We start from the raw sequence: 27451 nt of genomic DNA, 5'->3' as shown, positions 1-27451 counted from the left end.
CCTTAATGCAATTCATTTAAAAACAATAATCTTATTGAAGTTGATTACTACACAAAACTGTTTTTAATTAAGAAGATATGCCAGGGAAATACATATGCTCTTTTATTTTATCTGCCACCAGTAACATTTATTAAGCTAGTAATGCTTTGTAAAAAAAAATGTTACTGGTGAAATATATTATTGGAGCTAAAATCTGCATACACTGGCCAGGATCTGGAACAGCCATTGCAAAGTATTGTGCAAATGAGATATAAAGATATAAATTCTTTTTCGCCTCAGTCTTATCTGCCATATTAATTTCACAGCTGTTATTCAGTCATTGTTTGCCAGCTCTTCTGTATTTCAGTGTCATTTCACAGCATGAAAGATAAAACATCATTGAAAGTACCTGGGTAACTCAGTAATTAAGGTGAGAGCTGCTCTTCACAGGCTTCACAATTCAGTTATCAGATCACTTTACCATTTTTTTTAGGTCATGCGCTTGCATCATTGCGTTCCATTTCAGAACGCCAAAGAGGGACCAGCATCTGTCTCCACCTGTCAGAACGAGGCGGAGAATCAAAGGAAATTCCAGCCAATATCAAAGTCACTTCCTGTAATGTAGAGTTCAATTCATTTACCTCTCTGTATGTCCACATCAGAAGTATAACCTGGCTTTTGAAGTGCAGGATATTTGGAGTTCTCTCTCTCTCTCTGGACTATTACATTTCTGGAAAATTGATGTTTATATTTGTCCTTTGTTGCCATACCTACAAAATGCAGCCAGTGAACAACAGCCTCCAAATGGTTGCACTGTTTCTGACTGGCATTATTGTAAAACTGTTGTGCTTTGGCACATAAATAGCTCATTATGTGCTCTTTTTACGAAGTTAACAAGCTGATAATTGCAGTGAGCAGTCATACCAGTTTACCAGTTTATTTAATTTAACAACAGCAAATTTTATTTTGAATTATTTTGTAATGAAGTCCTTCAACTAAGGACTCTCTGTAATCAATTAAACAAATTTATTTCAGATGAGATGTGGTAAGGGTCTGTTCATTTAGCAGATCATTTGACCGTTCCCCATGCGTTGACTTGAAGTCTTTCTATGGCACTCACCCATCATTATGGTGCTCTGCTCAGCATAGATATGGGTCCTATTTATACTGCATTAATGAGGGAGATGTTTTGGCTCTGTGTGTGAGATGCTGCTTGGATAGAGAAGACTCTCCTCAGCTCATTCCTGTATGCAGTGTGTGAGCTTTTGATGTCTTCATGGGGACAAAGCTGTCATATCCATCTTTAACCTTCACAGTGTTTAATATTAATTATCTGGCTGCAAATCTGGTCTTTGATGTGCACTGCATTATGGAATATAATGAAAACATATCACTGTATTACCACAGTGCAGTTTTGTATGGCTGGCAGCTTTCTCAGTTGTTTTGGTACAAGGCGACTTGGACAAAGACTTCTCAGCACCACAGTGTGTCTCCTTCATTCCTCTCAAGGTCAATGCCATGTTTACATACTGGTATCCCAGAGACTAACAATAAAAAAATAGTAAGCATGGTCAGTAATGTGATTTCACCGTTGTTACCTGCAGATCCATCAAACTAAACAACATTTTCCACCATACCTTTTGAGGACCCAGGGCAGAACTTTCCCATTCTTTTCCAGAATTCTTGAAAGTAGTCAGATGAGTCTTGGGTGAACCACATTATAAATACATCTGCTTTCACACATTCCCATGTCTTCTGTCTTTTAACAGACCGTTAATCTGCTCAGATAGCACACATGAAGGGATTACAGGCCCAGAGGGCTGGGAGGGTGTCCAAGGACATTTTAGGACATCCTAGATAATGACGCTGAAGGCCCTTTGCAGTATGAAGTTGTCAGAGGATTCGCAACACCTTTAGACCAGGACCGGACCACGTCTTTCAGTTAATGTAGCAGAGAACACACAAAGGAGCAAATATCAAACTATGCCTTTTTGGGTCTATGCTGGTGTGACAAGCTACATGGTTTGAAGATAATCAGACCTTGCATTCATTCTGCAAAGCCAGTATATCAAGGATAGATCATGCAGTTTTTCAGCCAAACCGGTTAAAGGGTGGTTCCCAGTAGTCATGACAGTTGCTGCTTCCAAGATTTTTCATTATGTTTCTTGCGAGCTTATCCATATCTTATTTGTCTTTGTTCAGGGAAAGGATTTTTTTAGTTTGGTGTCAATATTTCTTAATAATTTGGCATGAGTTGAAGGTTGTTGTGTATTCTATATGTAGGAAATCTGCTAACTCTCACGGTATAGTATGAATTGCTTGGAGAATTTCAAGCTGATTTTCTTGTGTAATTTAAAACTCCTTGAACAATGCTGTAATCCTATAATGAGACATCGTCAAAATTGTTGCACCGGTTGACCCCATGATCACATTACTGAATCCTTACAGGTATGAGGACCACTCCCTTATGTTTGAGCTGCTTCTTATAATTATATGTCATTTTCTAGTTTAATATAAAGGAAAGGAATCAACTTTGTAACTGTGGCAGAGATAAATGTGGCAGTGTTAAATGATGTTCACGAGTGAAGCGAATGCTAATTGAGCTCTGGAGTGCTTTGATGTTGTCATGAAGTGTGTGTGGAGCAGATTACAGGTGCTGACCACATGCTTGTGGAATTGAGCAAGCGAGCACGCAGGCTAATCAAAGTGTCCCATGCAAACCCACGAGAGAGAGCCCAGGCCATGGAACTCCTCGCAGGAAGCATGAGCAGTTTCCACTGCACAAAAAGGTCCAAGTTAGCCTGCTGGACATTATGTGTGCAGATTCATGTGAGATCTACCTCAAAGCTAATGTGTAGCCCAGTTTACGTGTCTGTTGTGGCTCTTTTGATGTTCCACAGACATTTGTGTTGCAGAAGTTCTCACAGACGTGGGGCTTTCTTGTGACCTGCGTCTGTCCTTTTAACTTCCTCCTCAGTCCAGAGCACTCATGTTTAAGAGCGAACGCAGTTACTCAAAGCGCATAAAACACTTCATTCAGATTTATGGGAATTTAGTTCCCAGATGTGGAATTATCTAATACAGCCATCATACGCAGCTGTTATATTACCTCCATAGGGCATGGAGAGATGGCAACAGTATAAGGGGTATTTAGCGTTGCGGGTGTTCCGATTACACAAACCCAACCCTGTCAACAGTAAGCGCCGGGATCGTGTGTCTGCTCGGCCCTCTTGCCAGAGCTGTCCGCTGCCAGAGACAAGCTGCCCGTTTCCATGATCTGTATTTATTTTTGGTCCCTTCGCTTCCGTCCTCTCTTGCGCAAGAGCCCTTACAATGAGCATGATTGAATAGAGTACATACAGGACACTTTGTGAAAACCTATCAGGTTATGGGACAAGGCTGCTGACAGGGTCGATCCTACCCAAGGGCAAACTGAGTTATGATTTTGCGGGGATTACACAGAGAACGGGAAGGCAGCAATGACCAGGCTAAAGGACTGGCCAAGCCTTCGCATTAAACAGCTGTGGTTTACAGACCCCTCCCATGGTGATTAAGTTGAGTCGTGCTGAGACGTCTTTTGAGGCAGCCTATTCTGGAGCAGGGCCACCTGAAAGAAACGTGTAAAACGCAGAGTAATCAATTCTGTCTGGGTAGAGAGCAAGGCGACTACTAAGGCAATTATTGCCAGAGCCGAACATGCCAAGATTGCTTTTTTATGCCGTCCTTGGGAGCTCCCATAAGAGGCATCTGGTTACAGAAACCACCCTTTATATTACTTTCTATTAGTGTGGTGTTGACATGCATCATTGCTGTGTATTTGCTATGAAGCTGTACAAATGGAAAGAATGGTTAGTGCTCAGTACTCAGCCTTACCTATGATTAGTCTGGGCTGCGTTCGTTTCTGTGTGTTGCCATCCATTTCATTTGTAATGGCTGGGATGTAATGGAATTTTGAGAATATATGTTACGGCACTTTTATTGAATTGTACCCAGTTGTGCCGTACACACTGTAGGTCCTGCTGTGTAAGGGCTCATACTACATGAATAAATAATGCCTGTATATGCGAAGAACCACAGTGGTTGTCTTTTTCTCTTTTTGAAATAAGAAAATTGAAAAATACAATGCCAACATGATGCTCCTGCTCAGGCTTAATTTATTTCCTCATTAATTGTGTGTATTTGTCTTGGCAACAAGCAATAAAATAGTTTTATTTTAGGTAACAGCAAATTATAATTATATAATTATATATTTCTTTTCACTGAAGCGTTGCAGAAAGTGTGAAATGTGACTGTGGTCACATTTTCTGTGGTTCCCATGGTTGAGACTTGGAATGGTTTTCTTTCCCTAATGAGATCTGCAGAGAAACCCCTTCCTTGATCCGTACTACTAAACAACCGAGAGTCACACCAGCCATATCCTCAGCTGTGTTCCAGGGAGAGCAGGTGGCCGTTCTCCTGAGTGAAAGAACAAATGTTGTTTTATGTTGAGGTTTCTCAAGATGACGGGTTTCATCATACAGAAAAAGGTCTGGGGGTCTGGGGGTCTGGGGGCCTGAGCCCATGGAACCCTGCTGCTGAACTGTAAGCAGAGCTCACCTCCCCCTGTAGCCTCACCGTGACTGTGTTTCCATTAGTGCTCCTGGAGTCCACTCTCAAGAGTCACAGTAAAGAAGGTGCAAAAAGCTCTATGGAAACAGGTGAACAGCTGACTTAAATAAGAGCAATTAGCGTAAAGAATACCTAAATTATTCTCAGACATTTATTCTATGAAGACATTCCTGAATACATTTTTCATGCCTTCGTGTGCAGCTAGTGTTCATGAAATGTAGTTCTTGGCTCTAAAGGGATAATGTGTCAGCTTTTCCCCCTTAACTCCACGTAGAGGCGTGGTTCCGACCCAATTTTTGCGGGGGGTTTTTCTTTCGCTTTTTTCAAACACTTTCATTGAATGAAATGTCCTGATTGTGTTCTTGTTGTTGCAGAGATCAAGTTATTAGAGTGACCCCGGTCAGTAATGGAGAAGTCGAGGAGCTGAGGAGGCTATTTGCAAATTTGACGGTGAGTCTGGTTTTTCGGTGTCTTCTTTACATGCAGATCACGTCTGCATTCTCTTACACAAGCATGTCTCTTCTAATGCTTTCAGTTTCTTACAGAGTAGTTTGTCAAAACCCTTTCAGGTTATGGGACAAGTAACTTACATGGCTGCTCCTACTTGAAGGCACATTTTGAGTTACGTAATTGAAGGGATTAGCGTGTTAAAAGTGAATTACACAGATTGATTGCGCTCCACCAGATATTAATCCAAGACAGAATGTGTGTCCCTTTTAACATCTGACATTAACGTATTATTTACACATCCCACATTTTGGTTCATTTCAGTTTCTGCTTGGGAGCCTTTATGAAATTATTTATTTCAAAATCTTAATATTTATCTCAGGGATAGATTCCCAGGACCCTGCTGAAATGGTTTGCAGAGGCCAGATGAAGAAGTGGTGGTCACCCATTGGTTGAGTGGGATGCTCTCCCATGTGAAATAATGAAGCTCCCACCTCTGACTGTCTTCCACTCATGAATCTTCTGGCTTTGAAATCCTCCAGTAGGAGGATTAAAAGTACAGTGTGTTTCACAAATAGAACTGAAGGGAGTCAAGTAAGCCAGGCCGTGTGTTATGCATTGCTGTGTTCCAAATCAGTGGTTTCCAACTTAACAAATTCGGGCCATGCTCTCTCTTGATTCATTTTTTATTTTCATTTTGTCTTAACCAAACTCTTTCACTGAGGGGCGTCTCGTCGCGCAGCCTTGTAGAGCACTGTCCACATGGTCATTACAAGCCGCGACGTCGGCGGTTTGAGTCCTTTGTCGCACGTCTCTCCCTCACTCTTTCCCCATTCTTCCTGTCTCTCTACACTGTCCTGTCCAATAAAGCTGAAAAGCCCATAAAATATATATATATATTTTTTTAAAACTCTTTCACTGAATCGCTGATGAGTCCAGACAGGGTGCCATAGCTCCTCCTCACTGAAGTTCACACGCTGAATTCCAGTCACGCCCACAGACCCCAGCTTTTCGGCGACGCTCGGTAGCCAGTGACAGCGCGGGTGACGGGGGACGTCCCAGGACACGTCCAAAGCAGTCAGAGAGAGCCCGCTTCATCACTGGCGCCACTGCGGCCTGTCAGCGACAGACGTGTCACGGAATGGAGCTAGCTATGGCTCTGAGATCCATCCTTTTCAGAAACAAAGAGAGAGCCCCCAAACCGCAGAATCCCACAGTACCGCGGCGGAAGAATTGGAAGACCCTCCCTTATGGTGGGTCCCTTACTGCAGTCAGGAGCTCTGTCAGATCACTGGGAGAGAATACACAGAACGTGGGCTGCGTCTACTGCACGAAAACGTGTCACCACCGCAGCAACCAAGCAAGAGAGTGTACAGAGTGTACTGCAGTGGGCTGTGGTGGAAATGTCACCAGTGAGAACGATAGAAGGAGGGAGGACCACTGGAGGCAATGCATCACCTCGTTTTTTGCTGGGTGCCTGGCACATTTGGGAGTAATTACACAGCAATTCTCGGGTATCCGGGAGAACCCCCCAACACACCCCAATCCAAATAATGGCTACAATGCAAAAAAATGGTGGGAAAGCAGTAAATATTCCCTGGTGCCAAGCAGTTGTGTAGAAATTGGGCTCATATTTCGTACGCAGAGGGCAGTCTGGAGGTAGAGCCTGCAGCTGCAGAGAAGGAGGAAAGTATCAGATGGTAGAGTGTGGGAATGCACCTCACTGAGGGGTATATCAGGAATCTGTGGGATGAAGGGTCTACGGATGGCTGCCGTACTGTTTACTGTGAGGAATAATGACCAGTAAGACCAGTTTCACTGTTGTTAGGATGTGCTTTCTTTGGTGTGATACTCTCAAAAGTACTCTTGCTGCACCCAATAGGAATGGCACAGATCATCAGTATTGCTTAGGTTAATTTACTTGGTCAATCATTTTGTATTCATTAGCCGAATCTTGGGAGTTTTCATGGGGGCATGAGATTTTGCCTAGTATGTACTGGATTCAAAGGAAAGTCCACCCCCCTCCCAGATGTGGGACACCAAATATACAAGAAGCTGAATTAGTTATTAGAAAATGGAGACTCATGAACTAAACATGTTTTACTCTTTACAGTTCCATACAGACTGTACCATAGGGGCTGTACTGGCAATATGGCTTGTGGTTTAAGCAGGTCTGTGGCCATTTAAAAATTTAAGATTAATATAAAAGTAATAGCTGTGCTCAGATGCAATAACTAGAAAATTCAGCTGCCTAACACTATGCTGTTTCAATGCAGTGTGTGCAATGAAATAACATCATGAATATCAGGAGCTCTTTAGTCTTAGCTCTCTTTATTTAAACAGTACATTTAGATTGACATTTCCCTGCTTTTTTCCCAAGCAATATGTTTGAAATCTTACACTTAATATATGCATGCAGAGGAGGAAAGTCCAGGGGTCAGAAATTAAACTCCTGCCATGTGTCCAGTTGATTTCACTAATTAATTTTACCTCCTAGTTGACAAATTGTGCTAATTAGCAAATCCAGGTCATTGGAACAAAATACTTTGTGAGCCTGGATTTTCTGCCTCTGCTAGTAAGGGGCTGCTGGGTGGCTGGGCCTGTGAAGCACTGTGCAGTTCCAGCAACGGAGGTTGCAATGAGAATTGCAGCGTGAGAATGATGGATCTTCCAAAATTGCGGTGAAAAGGGGAGCAAAAGCATAAATATATGGCATACGTCAGAAAGATACAGTATCTCTTTCCCGAGCTATGCTTCATTTTGCGTGGGCTCCACTGCGGTAAATTTAATGTATGCTGTAATGCTCAAAAAAAATCTGTGAACACGTTGCATTATCCGTTGCCAACTCGCAAGTCCCATTTGATTTATGAGAGCAATACTAATAAAATTTTAAATGGGATACCTTTTCTCAAAGTTTATAAATATGTTTTAACTTAAAACTTTTAAGTTCAGAAAGTACACTTTCTTTTACTAAGTTAAAATGCACTATTTTTCACACTCTAGAGAATGGGAAAATTTGGGCAGGGCAAGTTGTAGGGCCTTGGGAGTCTCCACTCCAAGCTCCTTGCAGGAACATGGTGCTCCACTCCAAGCTCCTTGCAGGAACATGGTGCTCCTCTCCAAGCTCACGAGACCCTCTGCGAACCATTAAAGCAGTTTATCTATTATTAGAGCGGGGTGCCAGCCTGCCTGTGCCCGTGTCGTTCTCAGAGAGAGAGGGGAGCCAGCTGCTCCGCTCATTCCTCGGCTGGGAGCAGGAAGGCGGTAAACAGGCAGGTCTGCAGCCGGACCCGTCCACGGGTCGGAGGCTCCCCTCGGGACGATCGTTCCAATCTGCCGCTCATTTTCACGAGCTGGAACAGAGGCGGCGAGCAGGCCGGAAACGTTTTCCTTTTTGCGCTTGATGAGGGGACGCCGTCCGGCGAGCTTACGGGACGCCCGCGCCGCAGACCGCAGGTACTTCTCGCCGTTGTTGTTTTTTTTTTTTGCGCAGAGCCAGCCCACCTGCTTTGCAGAGACGCCATGTTTCCGATGGCGTTCGGGCCGGACCGGCCCTGTGAGGCCGCTGATTGTGAACTGCTGGAGATTCACCGACACGCATTACGGCGATCGGCTCGGGTCAGGTGTCAGCTGGGTGATTCGTGCGGAGGGGTGGGGGGGCTGTTTCACGTGGGGGGAGGTGACCTTGGAGAAATTCACACCACATGTAAATGGACTGCATTTATATAGCGCTTTTATCCAAAGCGCTTTACAATTGATGCCTCTCATTCGCCAGAGCAGTTAGAGGTTAGGGGTTAGGTGTCTTGCTCAAGGACACTTCGACATGCCCAGGGCGGGGTTTGAACCGGCAACCCTCCGACTGCCAGACAATCGGTCTTACCTCCTGAGCTATGTCGCACATGTGATAGCAAGCGCTCCAGGGTGAGGGACACTGTGCAGATTGTGCAGATATGGGCGATGTCCTGTACTGGTACATTTGGTTGTGGTCCTTGAACATGAGCTTTGGGCTTCCTCAGCACTCACACAAATCCATGTTTTCCTAAAACCCTGAGTGTAACACTCCCTCCTGTGTTTTCACAGACTACACCCACTGCTTTATGGAATCTGGAATGGAAGGCTTTCAGGGAACTTCAATTGCTACTGAATATTTTGAATATTTATTTATTTTATTTTTTGCATTTCAGTTTCCCCAATTGAGAATAGGCAGTTTAGCCTCTCAGGCAACTGCTGTGTTTGCTTCACCTGCACTGAAGCTTGTGAACTCCTCCGACACGCTCACCTGTAAGCCAGCGGCTGTTTTGCTCATTACAGGCTACATGGTTTTCTAGGAAAGGCAGGAGGCGTATATCTCAGTGATGACAACTGGTAGCCCACGCACACCTGGTGCATTGCCAGGAATGAGCTAACGTAGCGGCAACCGGAGGAATGCTGGGCCACTTAGACCCACCCTACCTTGTCGGGATGACGGAAAGTGTGTTCCGCCACAGCGGGCTTCCAGTCCTAGTCAGCCCACGCTCAGGATGTATTAGCTGCAGGGCCCAAGCTGCCATTCAGCCTGCCCTCAGTGGCTTGGAAGCCCAGATGTGGCAGACAATTTAATATAAAGAAATCTGAATAAATCTTGGGTTCACTTTTGCTGTGCAAAGTCTTAAACAAAATGTGCGTACTGGTACTCATTATGTTTGTGAAAAATAATAGCTGTAGTGCAACTGTTGAGAATATTAAAACCTCTGTGTACAACAATTGTACAGTTAACAAAAAAACAAATTAGTAAGTCATTCGGTTCTCAGTTTTTTGATAGAAAAGGCCAAGCCAAACCCATTGGTCATACGCTGTAGTAATGTAATTTAGTTTGCTCGATACAGTGCTTTTTTAGTGTGATTTTGAGATTTAAGTTAGAGATTTAAGGTGTCAGTTACTGCCTGCAAGCCTAATATTAGCACTTAGCTTTTGAATGGCATTTCCCAGGTGTGCGTCATGCTGCCTTAGTGGATTACAGTGGGCTTTGCAGTGTCCAGAAGATTTCAGAATTTCCAGTGTTTTCTGTTAAAGATACTATTGTAAATGCAGATAGAAAATGGAGTGAAGTCCCAGGTTTTCCAAAGAGTTATAATGGAACTGGAACAGAGAGAATCTGTAGGTTTTCATGACTTACAGCGGTGTTATGAATTGAGCTCCTAAGCTTCAGGATTGAATTGAGCTGGTGGTGCTCTACAAACTGGAACCTTTGAGTTGATTCATCACTGTATTTAGGATGGAAAGAGATATTAGTCATGAAGAACACTCATACTCGCTCAAGCATTCTTACAGTAGCCTATATGAAATATAGTAAAATGTGCTTTGATAATAATATTATTATTATTTCTATGTTTAAATGTTAGAGCAGTTAAAGCATTAATGTGGCCAGAAGAGAATGTATAATATCAAATGAGCTACAGAAAATACTCACAGAAAAGGTCCCAGCATTTCTACACTACATGCAGAGCAATAGATAGCAAACTCATTGTGTATGTGGTAATGAATATGGTCATTCCTCCGCATTACACTCAGAAAACCCACGGATTAGTACCACTAATAATTGCTGTTTACAGTACTGCAGCGCGTCGGTAATTGATATCCATTAATCTTGTTGCCTAATAAGCTGGTTATTTCATCCAAACCCCGCTGCATAAGCACTTGGCAGGTGGTAAAAGGGAGCTTTTGCTGCTGGAAACCTCTGGTTAAACACGGGGACGTGTGATGTGTGCTTTTGAGGGAGTTCTGCGTGTGCTGTTAATCTGACACGGTTTTGCGGGTTATTAGCTGCGCCTGCATTCCCGCTGCAGTTTTTCCCCTTCGGCAGCGACTGCACCAGCCCACTGCTGCCCTAAATCTCCTCCGGATCATGGAAGCAGTCCGCAGGCATCGAGCCTCGCAACCTGTCAGAATCTTGACTTTGTGGAACTGCCCCCGGAATAAAAATCCCTTTTCATCCGTTGCCATTGAGAATCCTAGATTAACTGAACTTGAGCCCTCGGTGTGAGTGAAGCTTCGGGTATCATACGGGAGGGAGACTGCTTTATGGGCCGCATCATGCTGTTTTCAAATCACGTCAGTGCAGATTACTGTACTTGACCATTAGCAATGCACTGGATATGTCTGTGTTGCCAGCTGCATGATGGGATATTGCTATCTGGCCATGAGAGCCCCTAGCAAGCTAGTCCTGAGTGTCTCCTTTGCTGGTGTTTGGCTGCTTAACATACTTTTAACTTTTTACTTTTAACTTTTAACTACAGAAATGTACAATTCACAAACTCGGAATTGTAAATGTACCATCTGTGCAATGTCCTGCATTTATTATAAGTCCTCTCTTGTTTATGTACATGGCCACACACCCCCGATGAAGCACATGCAGTCAGTGACTTTTTATTCTGCAGCCCAACTGATCAAGCACAGGTAGACCACAGGAGCCATTTTGACTGTAGGGGTGACGAGGCCAGGGATGCCCTGCTGGAAAGCCTCCCCGTTGCTATAGCCGAACATGCCTGCCCACAGGCAGCACTGCCACAACTGTCACAATTCCATGGGACGAGTGCCTCTGCTGGGCACACCACCAGGGGGCTCCTATAAATCATTTCACTAGTTTCCTGGGTGCTGAAATATAGGATGGAAGGATGAAAAATTTTCTCAACCTATATTTCAACTGGATATATAATATACTGTGGGCATAATTATTATTTAGGGTCTTTAACATCTTACTGAAATTGAGAGATTTAATTGTATTTCACTGATGCTTGTTCCTTTCTGAATGTAACTGGATGTACATTTTCTCATTTCTGGCATCTGGAAAAGCACAGATGGAAGTAAAATGTTCACACGTTTCGAAACTCCAACACTATGCAAATAATTTTTTGTAATTCGTTAACCATTTAGAATACTAAAAAATCATACAGTATTCTAAGAACCGTCTACTTTGTAGATTCTTGGTTATACCCAAGCAAATCATTGCCAAAAGTCTAATTTTCTAATACTTACAGTATGTTAAGTGCTGATAATGGATTTTAATGTCAGAGAATGATCTTAATGCAATTAAATATGGAGGAGGGAGAGTGATAAGACAGTGTACTAAATGAGTAGCCTATCCTGTTTTTGAAAAATAAATTTAAGTTGTTTTTTTTTATCTAGAGCCCTCTCAGTCATGCTAGCCCAGGTATTTTAAGGTTTTCTGTAGAGACCTGATTAACCCAGACCAGCATTCTGTGCTCGTTCTGAATTAGAATTTCTCATGCCCTCTGACCTGTGGAAGCATCAGAGGTGACTTTTAACTACTCTTCACGAGGGTACAGCTAATTGCCTGAGGGGATAATTGTGGCCAACAGCTGTGATGCTGAAGCAATGTTCCATCAATACTTACACAAGTTCGGCATTTGCTGAAATTAAGAAAAAATATAACATCAGAATTGTGGAGATAATCATAATTGGTGTACTGAATGCAAGACATTGGTGGATCAGATTTATAATACAAAAAATCGCACGGGAAGAATTTGTCATAAATTTAGCAAAGAAAAGTTTGCCTTTCTTATTGCACTGTTGTCAACATACTCAGAACAGACCCCAACAAAGGAGATCCCTCCTCTTCACCATTTTGATTTCAGTGATCTCAACATTAAATTACACATGATCACGTCATTTCGTTTGTGATATTTTTGTCATATCACATGCATCCAGTTTATACTCAGAAATACCCACTTGTATGTATAAGGAAAAACTTTTATTGTTACTCAAAGCTTAGTGTGGTGTAGTGTTAGAGTAGCAGAAACTGGGTTGTGGGTTTGAATAGTGGTGTACTGTTGGTTAAGGTATTCTATTTAATATGCATATCCTCAGAAAATATTCAGCTGCACAGTATAAATGGGATAATATGTGGACTACAACCTACATAGATTGCCCGAGGGAATGGTGTTTTCTAGGAAAGTAAATGAAAAGATGATTCTGCCTTTGAGTGGCTTGGGATCTTCATTTGCATGACGTTATGGCAAGCTTCATCCGAGAAATCCCTCACTCTGTGTACTGGGGTTTGGCCAAATGCCTACTGTAGCACAATCAGCATTCACCATAGCTCATCTCGTGTTGTGTAGGAGGCAGAGACTAATATTTCCCTGCTGTGTTTCTCCTGAGTAAAATGGAGGAATCTCACTGAAACAGGCCTGCCTTTGTCCAGGGTGGCACTGGGTAGACGGAGGTAGAGGTGCGTGCGGCTCACCGACCCGGTTCTCGCCCCACAGGTGGACCTCTGGAGGCCCAACAGCGCAGCTCTGATCCGGGAGGGCGGCGACGTGGACCTGCACGTGGGGCGGAACCACACGCGAGGCCTCAGGGCCGGCCTTCAGCGGGCGCACATCCGCCACAAGTAAGGCAGCCGCCCTCCGGGGAACGCCCTCTCATTGCAGCTGCGCATCTCACGCAGACGGGGAGCGCAACATCTGTTTCGCGCTCGTTATCGCAGGTGACAGCCGCCCGCCGTCCCGTGCAAGGATATGATTTGCACGTGCTCAGTCACCCCTCCTTTTAGGAAAACGGCGCTTTCATCTCACATCTTCACTCATCCCAAATCAGCAGGAATGATGGGGTTTACCAAAGACGCCACGCCAAGAGACACTCCGCAATTTACAATCTCTGCCTTCAGGCCATTTTTCCTTCCTCCTCTTTGACTGAATCCTTGGCTTTGCTTTACATTTGACTATTTATGTATGTCATTTCGAGCCAGGGGCCTTTGAAGTGTAATTCAGCTGGGTATGGGGCGAGGGAGGGGGGGGGGCAGCAGACAGTCTGGGACCCCTTTCATTTTGTCCCATTCCATGTCACTATAAGCAAAACAGCTCTTTTAAAGTAATACTTTAACCCTTAATGTAATGGCGAGGTTATGGTTAGAATATGAACGTTTCTGTGGGTGGCCCAAAGTATTTACACACTTACCAATAAATCTACTTTGACAGGGAATGAATTCATGAGTAATTCTATCATCACACTCATCTTCCAGAGCACCATACTGCCTTGGAGCAGAAAAAAGTGATTAAAAGAAGCTTTTCATATGCAGGGATGGACTGTTAAGCTTGAAGCTTATTGGCCTGTCAGTGCACAAAGTTGTTCAACTCAAAAACCAGACAATTCAAAAGCTAAGATCTTGTCACACATTTGACATGTGACCTTTGTATTCGAGGATTTGCCCTGTCTGCTGCTTTCCAGTCATTTCTGCTATACCTTACTGCCTTTGACTGCCTTTAGACGAAAAAGCAGTTATACCAGGATCATTAAGTCTGACAGAATCTCAACTCTGCATTTTCAACTACGGTATATCTCAGTGGATTATTTTGTTTTTAACAATATGAAACAGTTCAGATCAAATGTCCACTGAGTGTTTCATTTTTCAGAAGGTTATCAATGAAAAAATTATGTTGACTCACTACTAGTCTATTACTAGTCTATGCGTGAAGTTTTTGTTTTTGTACCCCAAGCACTCTTGACCACTTGTAATGTCTTCCACAGGGTTCTTATTTCCAATCTTCAGAGTGAAATCGAAAAGCAAACAGGATATAGATCCTCCAGGAAGCGACGTTCAGAATTCCAGTATGACTACGAGGTGTACCACTCTCTGGAAGAGGTAAGCTCTTTTTTTTACCAGCTACCTATGTGGCAAATGCAGATATTTCCTGAGAACTGGATTTAAACCTAAAGCACGGCTCTGAAAAGGTTTGAATGTCCCTGCGAAAAGCAGTCACCGCACAGAAGGGCTGTTTCCACAGCCATGCCAGATTTACTGTTATCTCCTGAAAAGCTGCAGATTCCAGCCATTCCCTTCACCAGCACAGTCAGGCATCTTTGATAAGTGCATTTGCATTCAACATCCTGGAACGTGATATCTCTCAATCACTGGGTCCTCCCCCCTCCCCCCTCCACCCTCCCCCTCCCCCTCCCCCTCCCCCTCCACACACCGCCCCCCCCCCCCCCCCCCATCACACCCCGTCCCCGCCCCACACATTCTGTCAGGATTCGAGGCTTTGCAGAACCCATTATTAAAATGGAGCTCAGGTTCCCTGACAGGGAGCCGCTGTGCACTCTGCGTGCCAACCCCAGCATTAGGCCCCGTGATCTACCCGCTGGCACGCCGCCTGCCCCGCTGCTTCCTCCTGTCTCGGTCTCTGTTTACACAACAGAGGTTCGAAGGTATGCCATTTTGGTTGACGGTGCTTTTGGAGAGATGGGGAGTAATGCTGTTCTGCAAGGATAGGGCGGGGGGGTGGGGTGGAGGGGGGGGGGGTCTGGGGGTGGGGTTAGCTTCTCTTCTACAGGGACCTACCCTGCCTACTGGTGCCCTCTAGTGGTCACGTGTAATGGACACTGCAACTCGGTGGGAAGTTGGAAGCCATTAAAATAGTTTAGATCATAGGCCCGTCATTATAATGGACTCAAAATATCTGTTCCTGTGCGAGCATGCCACAACAGTACCAAAAGCCATACAAAAACAAAAACAGTTAAAAAATGCAGACGCCCCTACCTCTTGTCCTCAACATGTCGGAGCGAGAACACCTTGTCCCTTCATCACATTTGTGAAGGTGTTTCAGCTCAGACCGTATACTTGGGAGGGAAAGTGCAGTCATAACAGGGTGCCGAGACACCTGGAAGAGATGGAATGGGGAACATGGTAATAATAGCCTGTAAAGCAAAGCCAGATCAATGCAATGAGGACCGTGAGCCAGATCCCAGAGGAGTAACCTAGATCCAAAGGTTACAGCTAATACTGCTAATTATGACATTTAATATTTTACAGCTCTAGCCCGTAAAGGTCTCGTGTTAAGGACCGGAGTTGAAAGGCGTAATTGGCCCCATTGTGCATCATTAGATCAGACTCGATTTGTCCTTTCCCCTCTCGCTAGATCCAGAGCTGGATGTATGAAATGAACAGGACCCACCCGCACCTAGTGGACATGTTCTCCATCGGCAGGTCTTTTGAAGGAAGGCCTCTCTACATCCTTCAGGTATGGCTGGTGTGAGAGGGGGGGCCCCCTGCAGGCACTGGGCTGAAACTGCGCCTCAGAGGACTGACCGGTCTCTCGTCCTGTCAGCTATATGGACTGCATTTATATAGCGCTTTTATCCAAAGCGCTTTACAATTGATGCCTCTCATTCGCCAGAGCAGTTAGGGGTTAGGTGTCTTGCTCAAGGACACTTCGACACGCCCAGGGCGGGGTTTGAACCGGCAACCCTCCAACTGCCAGACAATCGGTCTTACCTCCTGAGCTATGTCGCCCCTGTCCCCAGCTAGGAAAGAGAACTCGCTCCTACAAGAAGGCCGTGTGGATCGACTGCGGGGTCCACGCCCGGGAGTGGATTGGACCGGCCTTCTGCCAGTGGTTTGTGAAAGAGGTGCGCCATCCCCTTACCCTTTGGTTTTTAATGCCCCTGCCCAGAGTCCCTGACTGATCCCCACTGCCCATTGCAGCTTGGCAGGATGCCAGAGACCCACCAGCGATCCAACCCTGTTCATCAGAGACTGAAGGCTTTCTTAAAGCTTTGCAGGTCACCAATAAGAAATGAGCCCAGGTGAACTATGCCCAAAGGGCAACTGAGGAGATTCTGAAGACAGGCCCCTGAGCTGAACTCCCTGGCCATATGACTTACATCAGCCATCATCCCTGATTAAACCAGGTCCCCTCTAATCCCTGCAGAGTACTTGGAAATGTCAGCCTATTAATGCCGTTAAGCGGCTACTTTTATTTGTGAGCTTGGGCAGCCTGTTATTGAAGGTTTCCCCAGCAACACGTCGCACAGGCAGTGCGGAGTCAAATCTGTGAGGTTGCAGTACCTCGGTCTCGCCACAGTGTGGCAGGGTGTCGAAGCTTTTGGGAGGACGCGTTAACCTGGACCTGAGCCTGCTTAGAGGTCACGCAGTACTGCTTCAGTCAAATCTGCTTTCTCTAATCCTATTCTTCAGCACCGTGTACCATGAGGCTTAATTAATATTTTGCTTGAATGGAAATTCGACTTTACAGTCTGTTAAATATGCCCTAATCCCCCAGGGCCCTGGCTGTTAAGGATAGGCCAGGAAAACGCCCGTCTTCTGAAAGAGTTGTTTCTGTGTTTGTATTGGTTCTTTTGCACCGATGTGGGGTGGGGAAGGGGGGAAGCTTAAGCCCAGTGGATGTTTTTTTTTTTTTACTGCGTTGGGTGATATAGAGTTTGGCTCAGCAGGGCTTCAGTAGGATGGTGCTGCAGTTGAATCAGCCAGGCCGAGATGAACCTGTCGGGTCATCCATCCTGCTTTAATGAGCCAACCAATACGACTGACGCAACCGGGTATCGTTGGTGTGAGATTTACACCGTGCATTATTCACCCAGCATGTTCATTAAAAAAACAACAGGTGCTGCCCTGTTGAGCTGGAACTATTGGGAGTCTTACGCAATAAACATGAGAAATGGTTGCCAAGTTAAACCCAAAATTTGGAAGCAGTTACACTTCACACATGCAATAACTGCCTTCCCCTGTAATACCATACATTTGTTTTAAGTGTCAGACTTACATACGCACACATGCACATTGTAATGTGCAACATAGCCTTAATTAGGTTCTGGCCAAAGGAGACTTTTATTCAGACTTTTTATTTCTTGTTCAGTTACTGCACTGCCATGACAACAGTTATCCTAATTGCAGGCACTGCACTCATATAAGTACGACTCCGTAATGAGAAGACTAATGAATCAGCTCAACTTCTACATCATGCCTGTCTTCAACGTCGATGGCTACCATTACAGCTGGACAACGGTAACACTATGCTCCTTGGTTTTGCTATATTAACAATTGCAACATGGAATTTTTTTTTACAATATTAAGAAGTGTTCATTTATGTGTTCATTTACTTCACTGCATTACACCAGGACCGTTTCTGGAGGAAAACGCGCTCTAAAAATGCCAAGTATCAGTGCCGAGGGGTGGATGCCAACAGAAACTGGAAAGTGAAGTGGTGTGGTAAGCTTCTGATCTTTCAGCCATTTCAGGCTGATGGAGAAACTCACACAAACCTTTGTTCACCTAAACCAATTTTTTTTTTCTTTTGCTCAAATGCATTAAGGTTGAGCACTGTAATCTGCGAAAAGCAGTAGCAGGGGATGAGGCAGGTGAGATGGAAGCCTTTAAGATTAGATTGGACCGCTGTTTTTGTTTTGGCAGCTGAACACAGGCATTTCAGGGCTGATAAAGGCTTGAACAAAATTATATATTTATAAACAAAAACAGATTTCCTGAGAAGAGCAAACATAATTTAAGGCGGAGCAGTCCGCCGCGCCCTTAGAAACGTCGCGGGAGCTGGGAGTTTGGCGTCTCCTCCCTTCGGTGCTGGGAGCCGGGTCTCCTGGTAATGTGTGTGCTTAATTAGCGTAGCGTGGATTAAATGTTTGCGGTGATGGCTCCTTCCTTTTTGTGCGGAGGCTCTGCCTGCCAGTCCCGTTGCTTGCAGTGCTGTCAGGAAAGCATCTGCTCCCGTGTGTGTAATCTTTTGCATAAACAGATTGATATTTATGCAAATAAGGAAGCAGCTCTGGTTGACTTTCTCTAGCTTTATTTTTTTTACCTGTGCACAGTACTCATGCAGTTAACACCCAAGATTGCTATTGTGTGACTGCATTCTTTCTGCGTCCCAAAACCACAGTTGTTGTCCTCAGCTCTCTCTTTTATGATAACAGTAAACAATCTATCGTCCTATTACGTTTACAGTTTTATTATAAGATTTATTGGATTTTACTTGTTTATTTGATGGCTGTATCAAGAGAGTATATAGCTTTTCTGTTGGAATGGATATTTTTACTCACTCATTCATACAACAGCTCCATGCCCCCATCCAGCATTTGAACCTGTCTGTCAGCTTCTGTTTCCATTTCTGTTTTTACATTTTGTTCCAGAATTTTCCACTGATTCTGAGAGCCTTTCTCTTGGATATGATTTGCAAAATATTTAGTTCAGTGTTTTTAGAGCAGTGAGACATGTGCACAGCAGAAAAACTCATGGAAAATTCTTCATTTTTACTGAAGATTAAATTATGAAATGATCTTTCTGTGACTTCTGTGTGGGATCTAAATGTGCACATTGTTGTTTGCGTTTGTGACATGACGTACAGTCAGTCACTGTAATTAATGCATTTGACAAAAGTGTAATGTTGGCAGAGCAGCTCCTATCATTGGAAAGCATATGAGAGCAGGTGAGAGGGAGTGGTATTTGGAACAATACTGAATATAGAAGGTGCAGTTCCTCTCATGGGTGACCCCCTGACCCCTCTATCCCAGCACATTTTGAAGAGAGGATATTTGCAGGAAAGAGAAATCTGTGTTCACCCACTTGCTTGCATCTTTTGGTAATTAATCTGGTCTGTTTACCACATTGTATTACCCAGAATGCACTGCATTCTCAACTGATTAGCATATACAAGTGATCATTAGCTTCTTCCACATTTTTTTCCCCTTTTTTTTCTGACTTCTGACAAGCTACTATCTGCAACTAATATTTACTGTCTAGTCTGATGGAGTTTATGTTCATGTTCATGTCATTGAAAACTAGAGAAATGCCATGTAAAGCACTTCCCATTTACATATTCTGGTGGAGAAAACCTTAAGGGTTGTAAGAGTGAGAGGAGGAAAAATCTCAAGTTGTTTTTGCAACTCTTGAGGGTCACTAAGGTTCTGCAAAAAGTATCTTCAAAGCTCTCTCAGCTGCAGTGCAAGATGACAGCAGCTTCAGAATGAATTCTGAATGCCGAAGTGCACGTGTACAATGGAGTAAATGGCTGAGAAAATGTGTGCGTGTAATCAGGAATGCTGCATGTTCGCTGTACCAGGTTTCTCACTGCTCTCTGCTGTCAGATGAAGGAGCCTCTTCCCACCCCTGTGACGACACCTACTGCGGGCCCTTCCCCGAGTCCGAGCCCGAAGTGAAGGCCGTCGCCAAGTTCCTGCGCAAACACCGCAAGCGCGTCAGAGCCTACATCTCCATCCACGCCTACGCCCAAATGCTCCTCTACCCCTACTCCTATAAGTACGCCACCATTCCCAACTTCAGCTGCGTGGTGAGTCACCGCCTCTGTCAGAAACCGGTTCCCCAAAAAACAACAACACTTTGAAGTACTGAGCCCTGAGGTTTTGTTTTTGGTTTTAAGTACCTAGCTACTAGAAAAGGAGTAATGGTGTCATTCAACGCCGATGGTCTGTAGAGCGGTTGGGATCACCGGAATGATGTGCTGCTCGCTTGTCCTTTCAGGAATCAGCTGCTCAGAATGCTGTTACCGCACTGTACTCGGCTTATGGTGTGAGGTACCGGTATGGACCTGCCTCTACCACCCTCTGTAAGTCTCACATATGAACCTCTGAACCTCTAGTATGCTGCAGCATTCATTTGTGCGTGAGATTTGTGTCTATGTGGACACTAGTCACCGGATCATGTGCTTTGCCTTATATTTCATCTCTCATCCCATATATCCGTCTCCTTTATCTGAGGTGGGTCTGTTCCATAAACTCCTGTGTTTTAAGCGAGTCTCTCGTCAGGGCAGGGTTGGCGGCGTCCTGCGGGAGACTGGAGCAGGTCTCACCGTCTCTCTGTCCCTGACAGACGTGAGTTCTGGGAGCTCCATGGACTGGGCCTACAAGAACGGCATCCCCTACGCCTTCGCCTTCGAGCTGCGCGACACCGGCTACTTCGGCTTCCTGCTGCCCGAGACCCTGATCAACCCCACCTGCACGGAGACCACGAGGGCGGTGAAGACCATCGCCTCGGGCCTGCTCAAGAAGTGCCCGGTGTGAGGACTGGGCTCTGGTTCTCTCTCTCTCTCTCTCTCTCTCTCTCTCTCACCACCGCGGCACCAACCGGCACACCGGCAGTATCCCTCCTGATGCCACTTACAGGCCAAGAAAAGGGAGCAGTCTACCCGAACAGCGCTGTAGTGCACGCATTGCTTAATTCACCCGTAGGTATATTGTAAGAATTAACTACCCTATTGTAACATTTGAGGCTTTTTTAATGAGATCAGCCTAATTTCAGGAAATGAATATGTGTATGTATACATACTATATCTGTATGTATGCATGATTTATATATGCATACATATATGTACAAGTATGTTTATTTTGGTGGTGGGATAACACGCCAGGCACTGACTTACAGATTACTTTACAGACGTTGTTAACCGACATAAACACATACACTTGGGTTTTGTTTATATGTTATAGCTGTTTTTGTATAGGGGCCAATTGCAGTAACTGATTATGTAAGGCCTCAGTCTATTTATATGTAATTAAATTAAGGCTCTTAATGAAAAAATTGTAAAGGTCAGAGTTGGCAATGAAATTCAGAAGATAGGATTCTGACCTTTCCCATCACATTTATTAGCAGTAGCAACTCAGTACCCATGGGACATTTCACTACATACAAAAGGAAAACTCAAGCACTTGAAACATAGTCTCAGCTTAATTTGCTGTTTTTGCATACAGATCTATTTTCAGATTGGATATCACTTTTTTAAAGTGCTACATCCATCTCATATGCAAGCCTTTCATTACTGAATAGACAAAATGTCAAAAATCTCATAACCTGATTTGCCATGAGCCAGTAGCGAGATTAAAGGTGACATAAATGCACCCCGCCCATTCTCGGTGGAGGCTGCTGGAAGACTCTTTTGGCTTCTTTTGGTGGTGCAGCATAAAACAAAGCAATGCAGCCCGAGATATGTTTCATTTTACTCTTTCTCTCGTTCATTATTTTATTGTAGTCCACATCATTTTCCTAGGTGCCTTTTTTGTTCTTTTGTTGCATTGTTGTAAAGTATGTACAACCCAGTCTGATTTTGTTGAATCTTGCTAGCCTACTGAGGCAATTGAAATTGAAGGCACTCAGTTTCCTTAATTTGGCATTTGTCTTTGTTAAGACAAATTCTGAGTTTGAATTGTGTGCACTGATCATTTTGAGAGGAAAAAATAGTGCTTTACAGTAATGACCACTGCAAACAACAGTGTGTTTGACAGGTAAAGGTCAGAACTGAATAATGTGGAAGACTCTTCATTACAATGGGAGCGTTCTGTGCCCTCTCTGTAGAGCAGCTTAATTACTATGCAGTGATTGCAGAAGTCTACTGATTTCCCTCAGCCATAGACTCTAGTCATAATCCTAATAGCCCTCTCCCCACACTTCAGCAGTCAGTTCTGCTCAGTCTACTCTCTCCTCCTATAGCAGCAATAGACCCTGTTCAGACTACTCTCTCCTCCTATAGCAGCAATAGACCCTGTTCAGTCTACTCTCTCCTCCTATAGCAGCAATAGACCCTGTTCAGACTACTCTCTCCTCCTATAGCAGCAATAGACCCTGTTCAGTCTACTCTCTCCTCCTATAGCAGCAATAGACCCTGTTCAGGCTACTTTCTCCTCCTATATCAGCAATAGTCCCTAGTCATGATACTCCCTCCTGACTCAACGATTCAAGAATAAACCTTTCTCGGACTACTGTATCCCCCTGCCTAAATAATAGGCCCTCCTCTGAGTACTCAATCTTCCTATCTCAGTAATGCTGCCTACTCTGAATACTCAAATCCCCTTGTCCCACTAAGAGAGCCTAACACTCATAATACTTCTTCTCACACTGCTTCCTTCCATAAAGCTCAGGGCAGTAGGTGAACACAAGGCTCTACAGACTTAGAAAAGTGTCCTGGCTTCTCTATTAGTGGGGAGCTGCATGAATCTTGAGCTGCCAGTGCAGTGTCAAGCATAACAGTGACAAGCAGGTCACACACAGATAAGCTTGCACAGAAAAATGAAGTTAATTGTGGGCAGTATGACTTCCAAAGAGACTATTAATGTTGAGCTTGTCAAGATATTAAGTATCTTGGGGCACAAACGCAGAACACACAAACTATCCCCTTCAATTCCACTTTCCTTAGTGTTAAGGGGGGTACATTTCAGTAGAATTTCTAACAATGTGAAAATGTTTACAAAAGATATGGGGCTATTTCACTAGTGCATAGTATACATTTTAAAAGCAGTATCACAGGCATTTACAAATTATGTTTCAGTGGATCTCCAAAGGTGCTAAGCTGTACATTTGTATTCAGTCATATGAATAAGCATTGTTTTGTATCTGGTATTTATTTTATTTCATGATTTTACAGCTACAATTGTTGTTAACAGGGGCATTGAACAGTGTATTTTTGATGAAAGTAAAGTTTTATACATTTTTACTACATTTCCTGGTTCTCATGTATAACCTTCTTGTTGAAATGTGGAATAGAATCACAAGCTAGAAAAGACACATATAGCCTTATTTTTAAAATTACTATTTTACCTTTATTAAAACAGGTAGGTCACCTCAGAATTGAATCCTCATTTGCAGTTATGACCTGAAGAATCAATGGGGGTAGTGAATGCAAGATAATTTGTATAATAATTTTTGACAGTGTGACTGAGATTTCAAAAAGAACTGATCGTCACAACATTGGACTGGCGCCCACTGGAGGACGTGCAGTGAAACTTCTAAAACTTTTTCTTCCATACATCACCCCTGTCTTCATCTGTCACTCACTAAGGATAGGCTTTCACCCGTCCAAATCCATAAGAGTAAACTAATTCAGGGGTATGTGAAATGCACGTGTCCATTTCTATGCCTAAAGGGAAACCTGCACACTCACACAATCCTAATCAGACCTGCAGCTTTAGGAGAGGCTGACATGTGAAAACTTTTACGGTGTATTCATCAGAAGCATATTTCCAGTCTGACAGAAGCTTGCGCTTGCTTTTATTGTCCCTGACACCACAATATGGAATACACTAAGTGTGTCTGCTCTCTGCAGCACGTATAACACTGACATTTCCCACAAAGCACACGTAGCCTGGCCTATAGCTGTTCCAATATCTCAATGAATTATTTTTCATTCCAGTGACAAATTATATTTCTGGCAGTCACAATCTTCAGTAAATATCTGCATGGCAGGTGCTTGTGCTTGCAATGGCACACCTGAAGCGCAATGGCTTCCTCTGGAGCTAAATTAAGACTTTCTGACTTTTTCACATTCTAAACATGTCACAGGGAACAGATCCATATATCTCAACAGAGTGCGGAGAGAAACCTTGCGCAAAGTCAATCTCTTGTTTTCTGTGGAGAGATAACAGCCTGTTGTTAGAGGTAGTTGTCAACCATTTACTATCTTAACTGCTTTTTCTTTATTTGGGATATTTTACAGACAGTCATTGTCTGCCAGTCCGTGCTTTTTTCACACACTGCAGACAAGATAAAATGCCTGAATAAGTTTCCCCATTCTAAAATGTGACTGCCTATATCATTTTAATGAGCCAGTATACCATATAGTTTGATCAGATCACGCTCAGTGCTATATGTTGAGGTAGATGCCTTCCAGAATTCTAGAACAGGGTGTTCATCCTGTTTAGACTTGCATCATTGTAAGATGCTCTTGAATTAAAACTAAATTCAAGTGAGTAGATAAAACTGGCTCAAATACAGCTGCCCCAGAATGAATGGACAATATGCTTTCTCAGAAAAGAATCTACAGAACTGCTTGAATTATGTTCTGATTTTCTCATTGGGAAGAAATCATGATTTCCTGCCGTTGATTAAGACTGTTGTGGTGAACTAACAGCCACACCTTGGGACAGCAACGACCAAGTGTAAAAAAACAAAAACAAATGTAACTTTCCAGTAGTTACTGGTACACTATATGACCAAAAGTATCTGGACACCCTATGGGGCTAGGGCAGTTTTTCATGATCTGGGCTAAGCCCCTTAGATCCAGTGAAGGCAGATCATAATGCTACAGCATGTAATCACATTCTAGATGAATCTGCGCTTCCCTATCAGTCTGGGGAAGGCTCTTACCTGTTTCGGCATCACAATGTCCCTGGACACACAGTGAGGACCATATAGAAATGTTTTTTTTTTGCCGAGAACGGTGTGGAAGAACTTGACTGGCCTGCACAGAGCCCTGACCTCAACCCAATCCAACACCTGGGGTCAATTGTTAAGCCAACTGCAAGCTCCAACATCTAGTATAAAGCCTTTCCAGAAGAGTGGAGATTGTTAAAGCAGCAAAGGGTGGACCAACTCCATATTAATACCCATCATTTTGGATGAGATGTTGGATGCCAGGTGTCCACATACTATTGGCCACGTAGTGTAGTGTATCATCCACGCTGCCCTGCTATGTGATCAACCAGTTTGGTTTGAGCTTTGTGTGCTTAGCTATTGCTACTCTTTTAGGATTATGATATAATCTGCAAGACCCCTGTGAAGTTGCCTTAAGTCTTGTCAAAGATTATGGGAGCCCAGTTATAATGGACTGCATCTAGGTTATGACTACTGATGCATCACTTGCTAACAGTCAAGATCCAGCAATGTGACCAATGAGGTCCCAGTAAGGGAATTCCTGTCACAGCAAGCTAGAATGCAGAAGTCAAATTAAAAGCATGTCACACATATTTCCTTCTCCTAAAGCTTGACTTCAGTGCTCTTGTGATTTGTGTGTCTGAGCGGATGTTTAAAAGTTGTGAATCCCTCCATTAACTTTTAAAATGCTATCTCTGGGGTTGCCTATTGACTAACTAGTAACGGCATTCATCAAAAGAGCAGTTTGTGTCATTTAGGTGAATATGACTTGGAGTCCATAAGGGTAGGGCACAAATAGTCTATAGCCTACTGCAACTATTGTTGCCAGTATGAGATTCTCCAGTCCCCCCTCCTATCTGTGCACAGTTAGTGACTCCAGATAGTAGAGTAAAGAGGGAAAATATATTTTTTTAAACTGGTATCTCTACTTGAGACTCAAAATTATTGAAAATGATTGAAGTTATAGCCCTGTGAGAGTCTACTTCAAATCACAGAACCTGCCCTGAGAGCTGACCTTTTGAGCCATCCAGATTCTAACCAACACCAAAAAGAAAGACAGTCCATGAGCTCTGACAATTACTGTGGGTGCTTGCTGTTAATGGAATTTCTCCAAAATCACACTGGAGTGCCGCCCTAGTTGAACTTCCTTATATCATTTCCTCTCATTCTCTCAGCAAGCACGCAGTTTTACAACAAGCACGCAGAACACAGGAAGTATCAATTTACCAATAGCTTTTTTCAGACAGTAGCCTGGACCTGCTTAATATAACAACACTGAAATATTACTGTGTGAGGTGGATATTTTCCCCTTTCCTTTTGACTAATTAATTTTCCACTTTTACTATGCTTCCATATATAGGCCTATATCATTTCTGCAGAAAAAAAATAAAACAAGCAACATGCCTAATACACCACACTGGAATTCTTAGTAAAAACAAGCAGATAATACAATAAATTTACTAATGAGATTCAATACACATAGAGCCAGGTCATTTGTGTTAATGGCCCATGGAGTGAGAAAATGATGGTCTCTTCATTTTACAGCAATCAAATTGTAGGTTAAACATAACACAATATTCTCTGATTTAATGATATTTTGCAATTTGTTAGCTTTATATTGTGGTCATTTAACAGTGGAATGTTTAAACACAATCTTTAAACGCATGAATTTACAAGATACACTACTAATGTTCTTACACAGAAAATAATTAGGCACTGCAGAATATGGGCAGTAATATACTAAATTGACTTCTTTACTTACAACCATAGTGAATAACATAACCCTGAAGTATCTGACAAAACATTAAGAACTTTAATAATTTAAATCCAAGTGTGTGTGTTTTTGTGTGCGTGTGCATGTTATGTTTGTTATCTCAGTTAAAAAAAGATATGATATGATTCTTGTCAAAATATTCAGATATCATGCCTATAATAAAATATGTGGACAAGCATGCATAGTATTTCACTGGATTAGTTTAAAGAATATTTTTGCAAATATTGTATGTGCAACCGTACACAAATCTCACTTCTAATTGCCAATTCTGTGATTCATTGCCCAAATACATTTAGTTAATTCAAAACCTCAAAAATGATAAATACTGTGTATAACTCTTGGAGAACTATGTACACTGTATATAACTTTTGGAGAACTATCTCTGAACCCTTGGAATTGTTTCATTAAATATCCCTTATACCCTAAAGAGGATTTGAGAGGCAAATTCTACTTTATAAAATGTTTTATTCGTATTTGCGCAGCAAATATATTCATGGTTTTGTTCTGAATGTTATATTGTGCCATTGCATTCCCCCAGTTTGTCATCTGCAGGCAATGACTTTGGGCTTTCCTTAGCCCTGTCTTTATCTCATTAACATTCAAACACCTCTCTATTACAGTACCACTGGGACTCTTGCTCTCTCTCTGTTCTTTTGCATATACTGTAGCATCAGCCTCTGGTATCTGGCTGTTGGGAATCTCTCCAAAATAGTCTGATCTCCACCGGAAGACATTTTATTTTTTTA

General features: G+C 43.3%; 1 protein-coding gene across 1 annotated transcript in view; it reads left to right on the top strand.

Moving 5' to 3' along the window:
• The window catches only part of cpa6 (carboxypeptidase A6), a 33433-nt gene extending 6552 nt beyond the window's left edge, over positions 1-26881 (top strand). The window contains exons 2-11 of the mRNA XM_035412271.1: positions 4962-5037; positions 13299-13423; positions 14560-14674; positions 15948-16049; positions 16333-16437; positions 17723-17833; positions 17947-18037; positions 19921-20123; positions 20315-20399; positions 20663-26881. Of these exons, the coding sequence (XP_035268162.1) occupies positions 4962-5037; positions 13299-13423; positions 14560-14674; positions 15948-16049; positions 16333-16437; positions 17723-17833; positions 17947-18037; positions 19921-20123; positions 20315-20399; positions 20663-20853 (1204 nt within the window). The 3' untranslated portion in view covers positions 20854-26881. The remainder of the gene's footprint in view (positions 1-4961; positions 5038-13298; positions 13424-14559; positions 14675-15947; positions 16050-16332; positions 16438-17722; positions 17834-17946; positions 18038-19920; positions 20124-20314; positions 20400-20662) is intronic.
• Positions 26882-27451: the final 570 nt, after the last annotated feature.

This window comes from Anguilla anguilla, chromosome 4 (genome assembly GCF_013347855.1).
Source record: "Anguilla anguilla isolate fAngAng1 chromosome 4, fAngAng1.pri, whole genome shotgun sequence".
Classification (NCBI taxonomy): domain Eukaryota; kingdom Metazoa; phylum Chordata; class Actinopteri; order Anguilliformes; family Anguillidae; genus Anguilla; species Anguilla anguilla.
The sequence above is the reverse complement of the archived record's forward strand: the minus strand, read 5'-3'. Positions and strand labels throughout refer to the sequence as shown.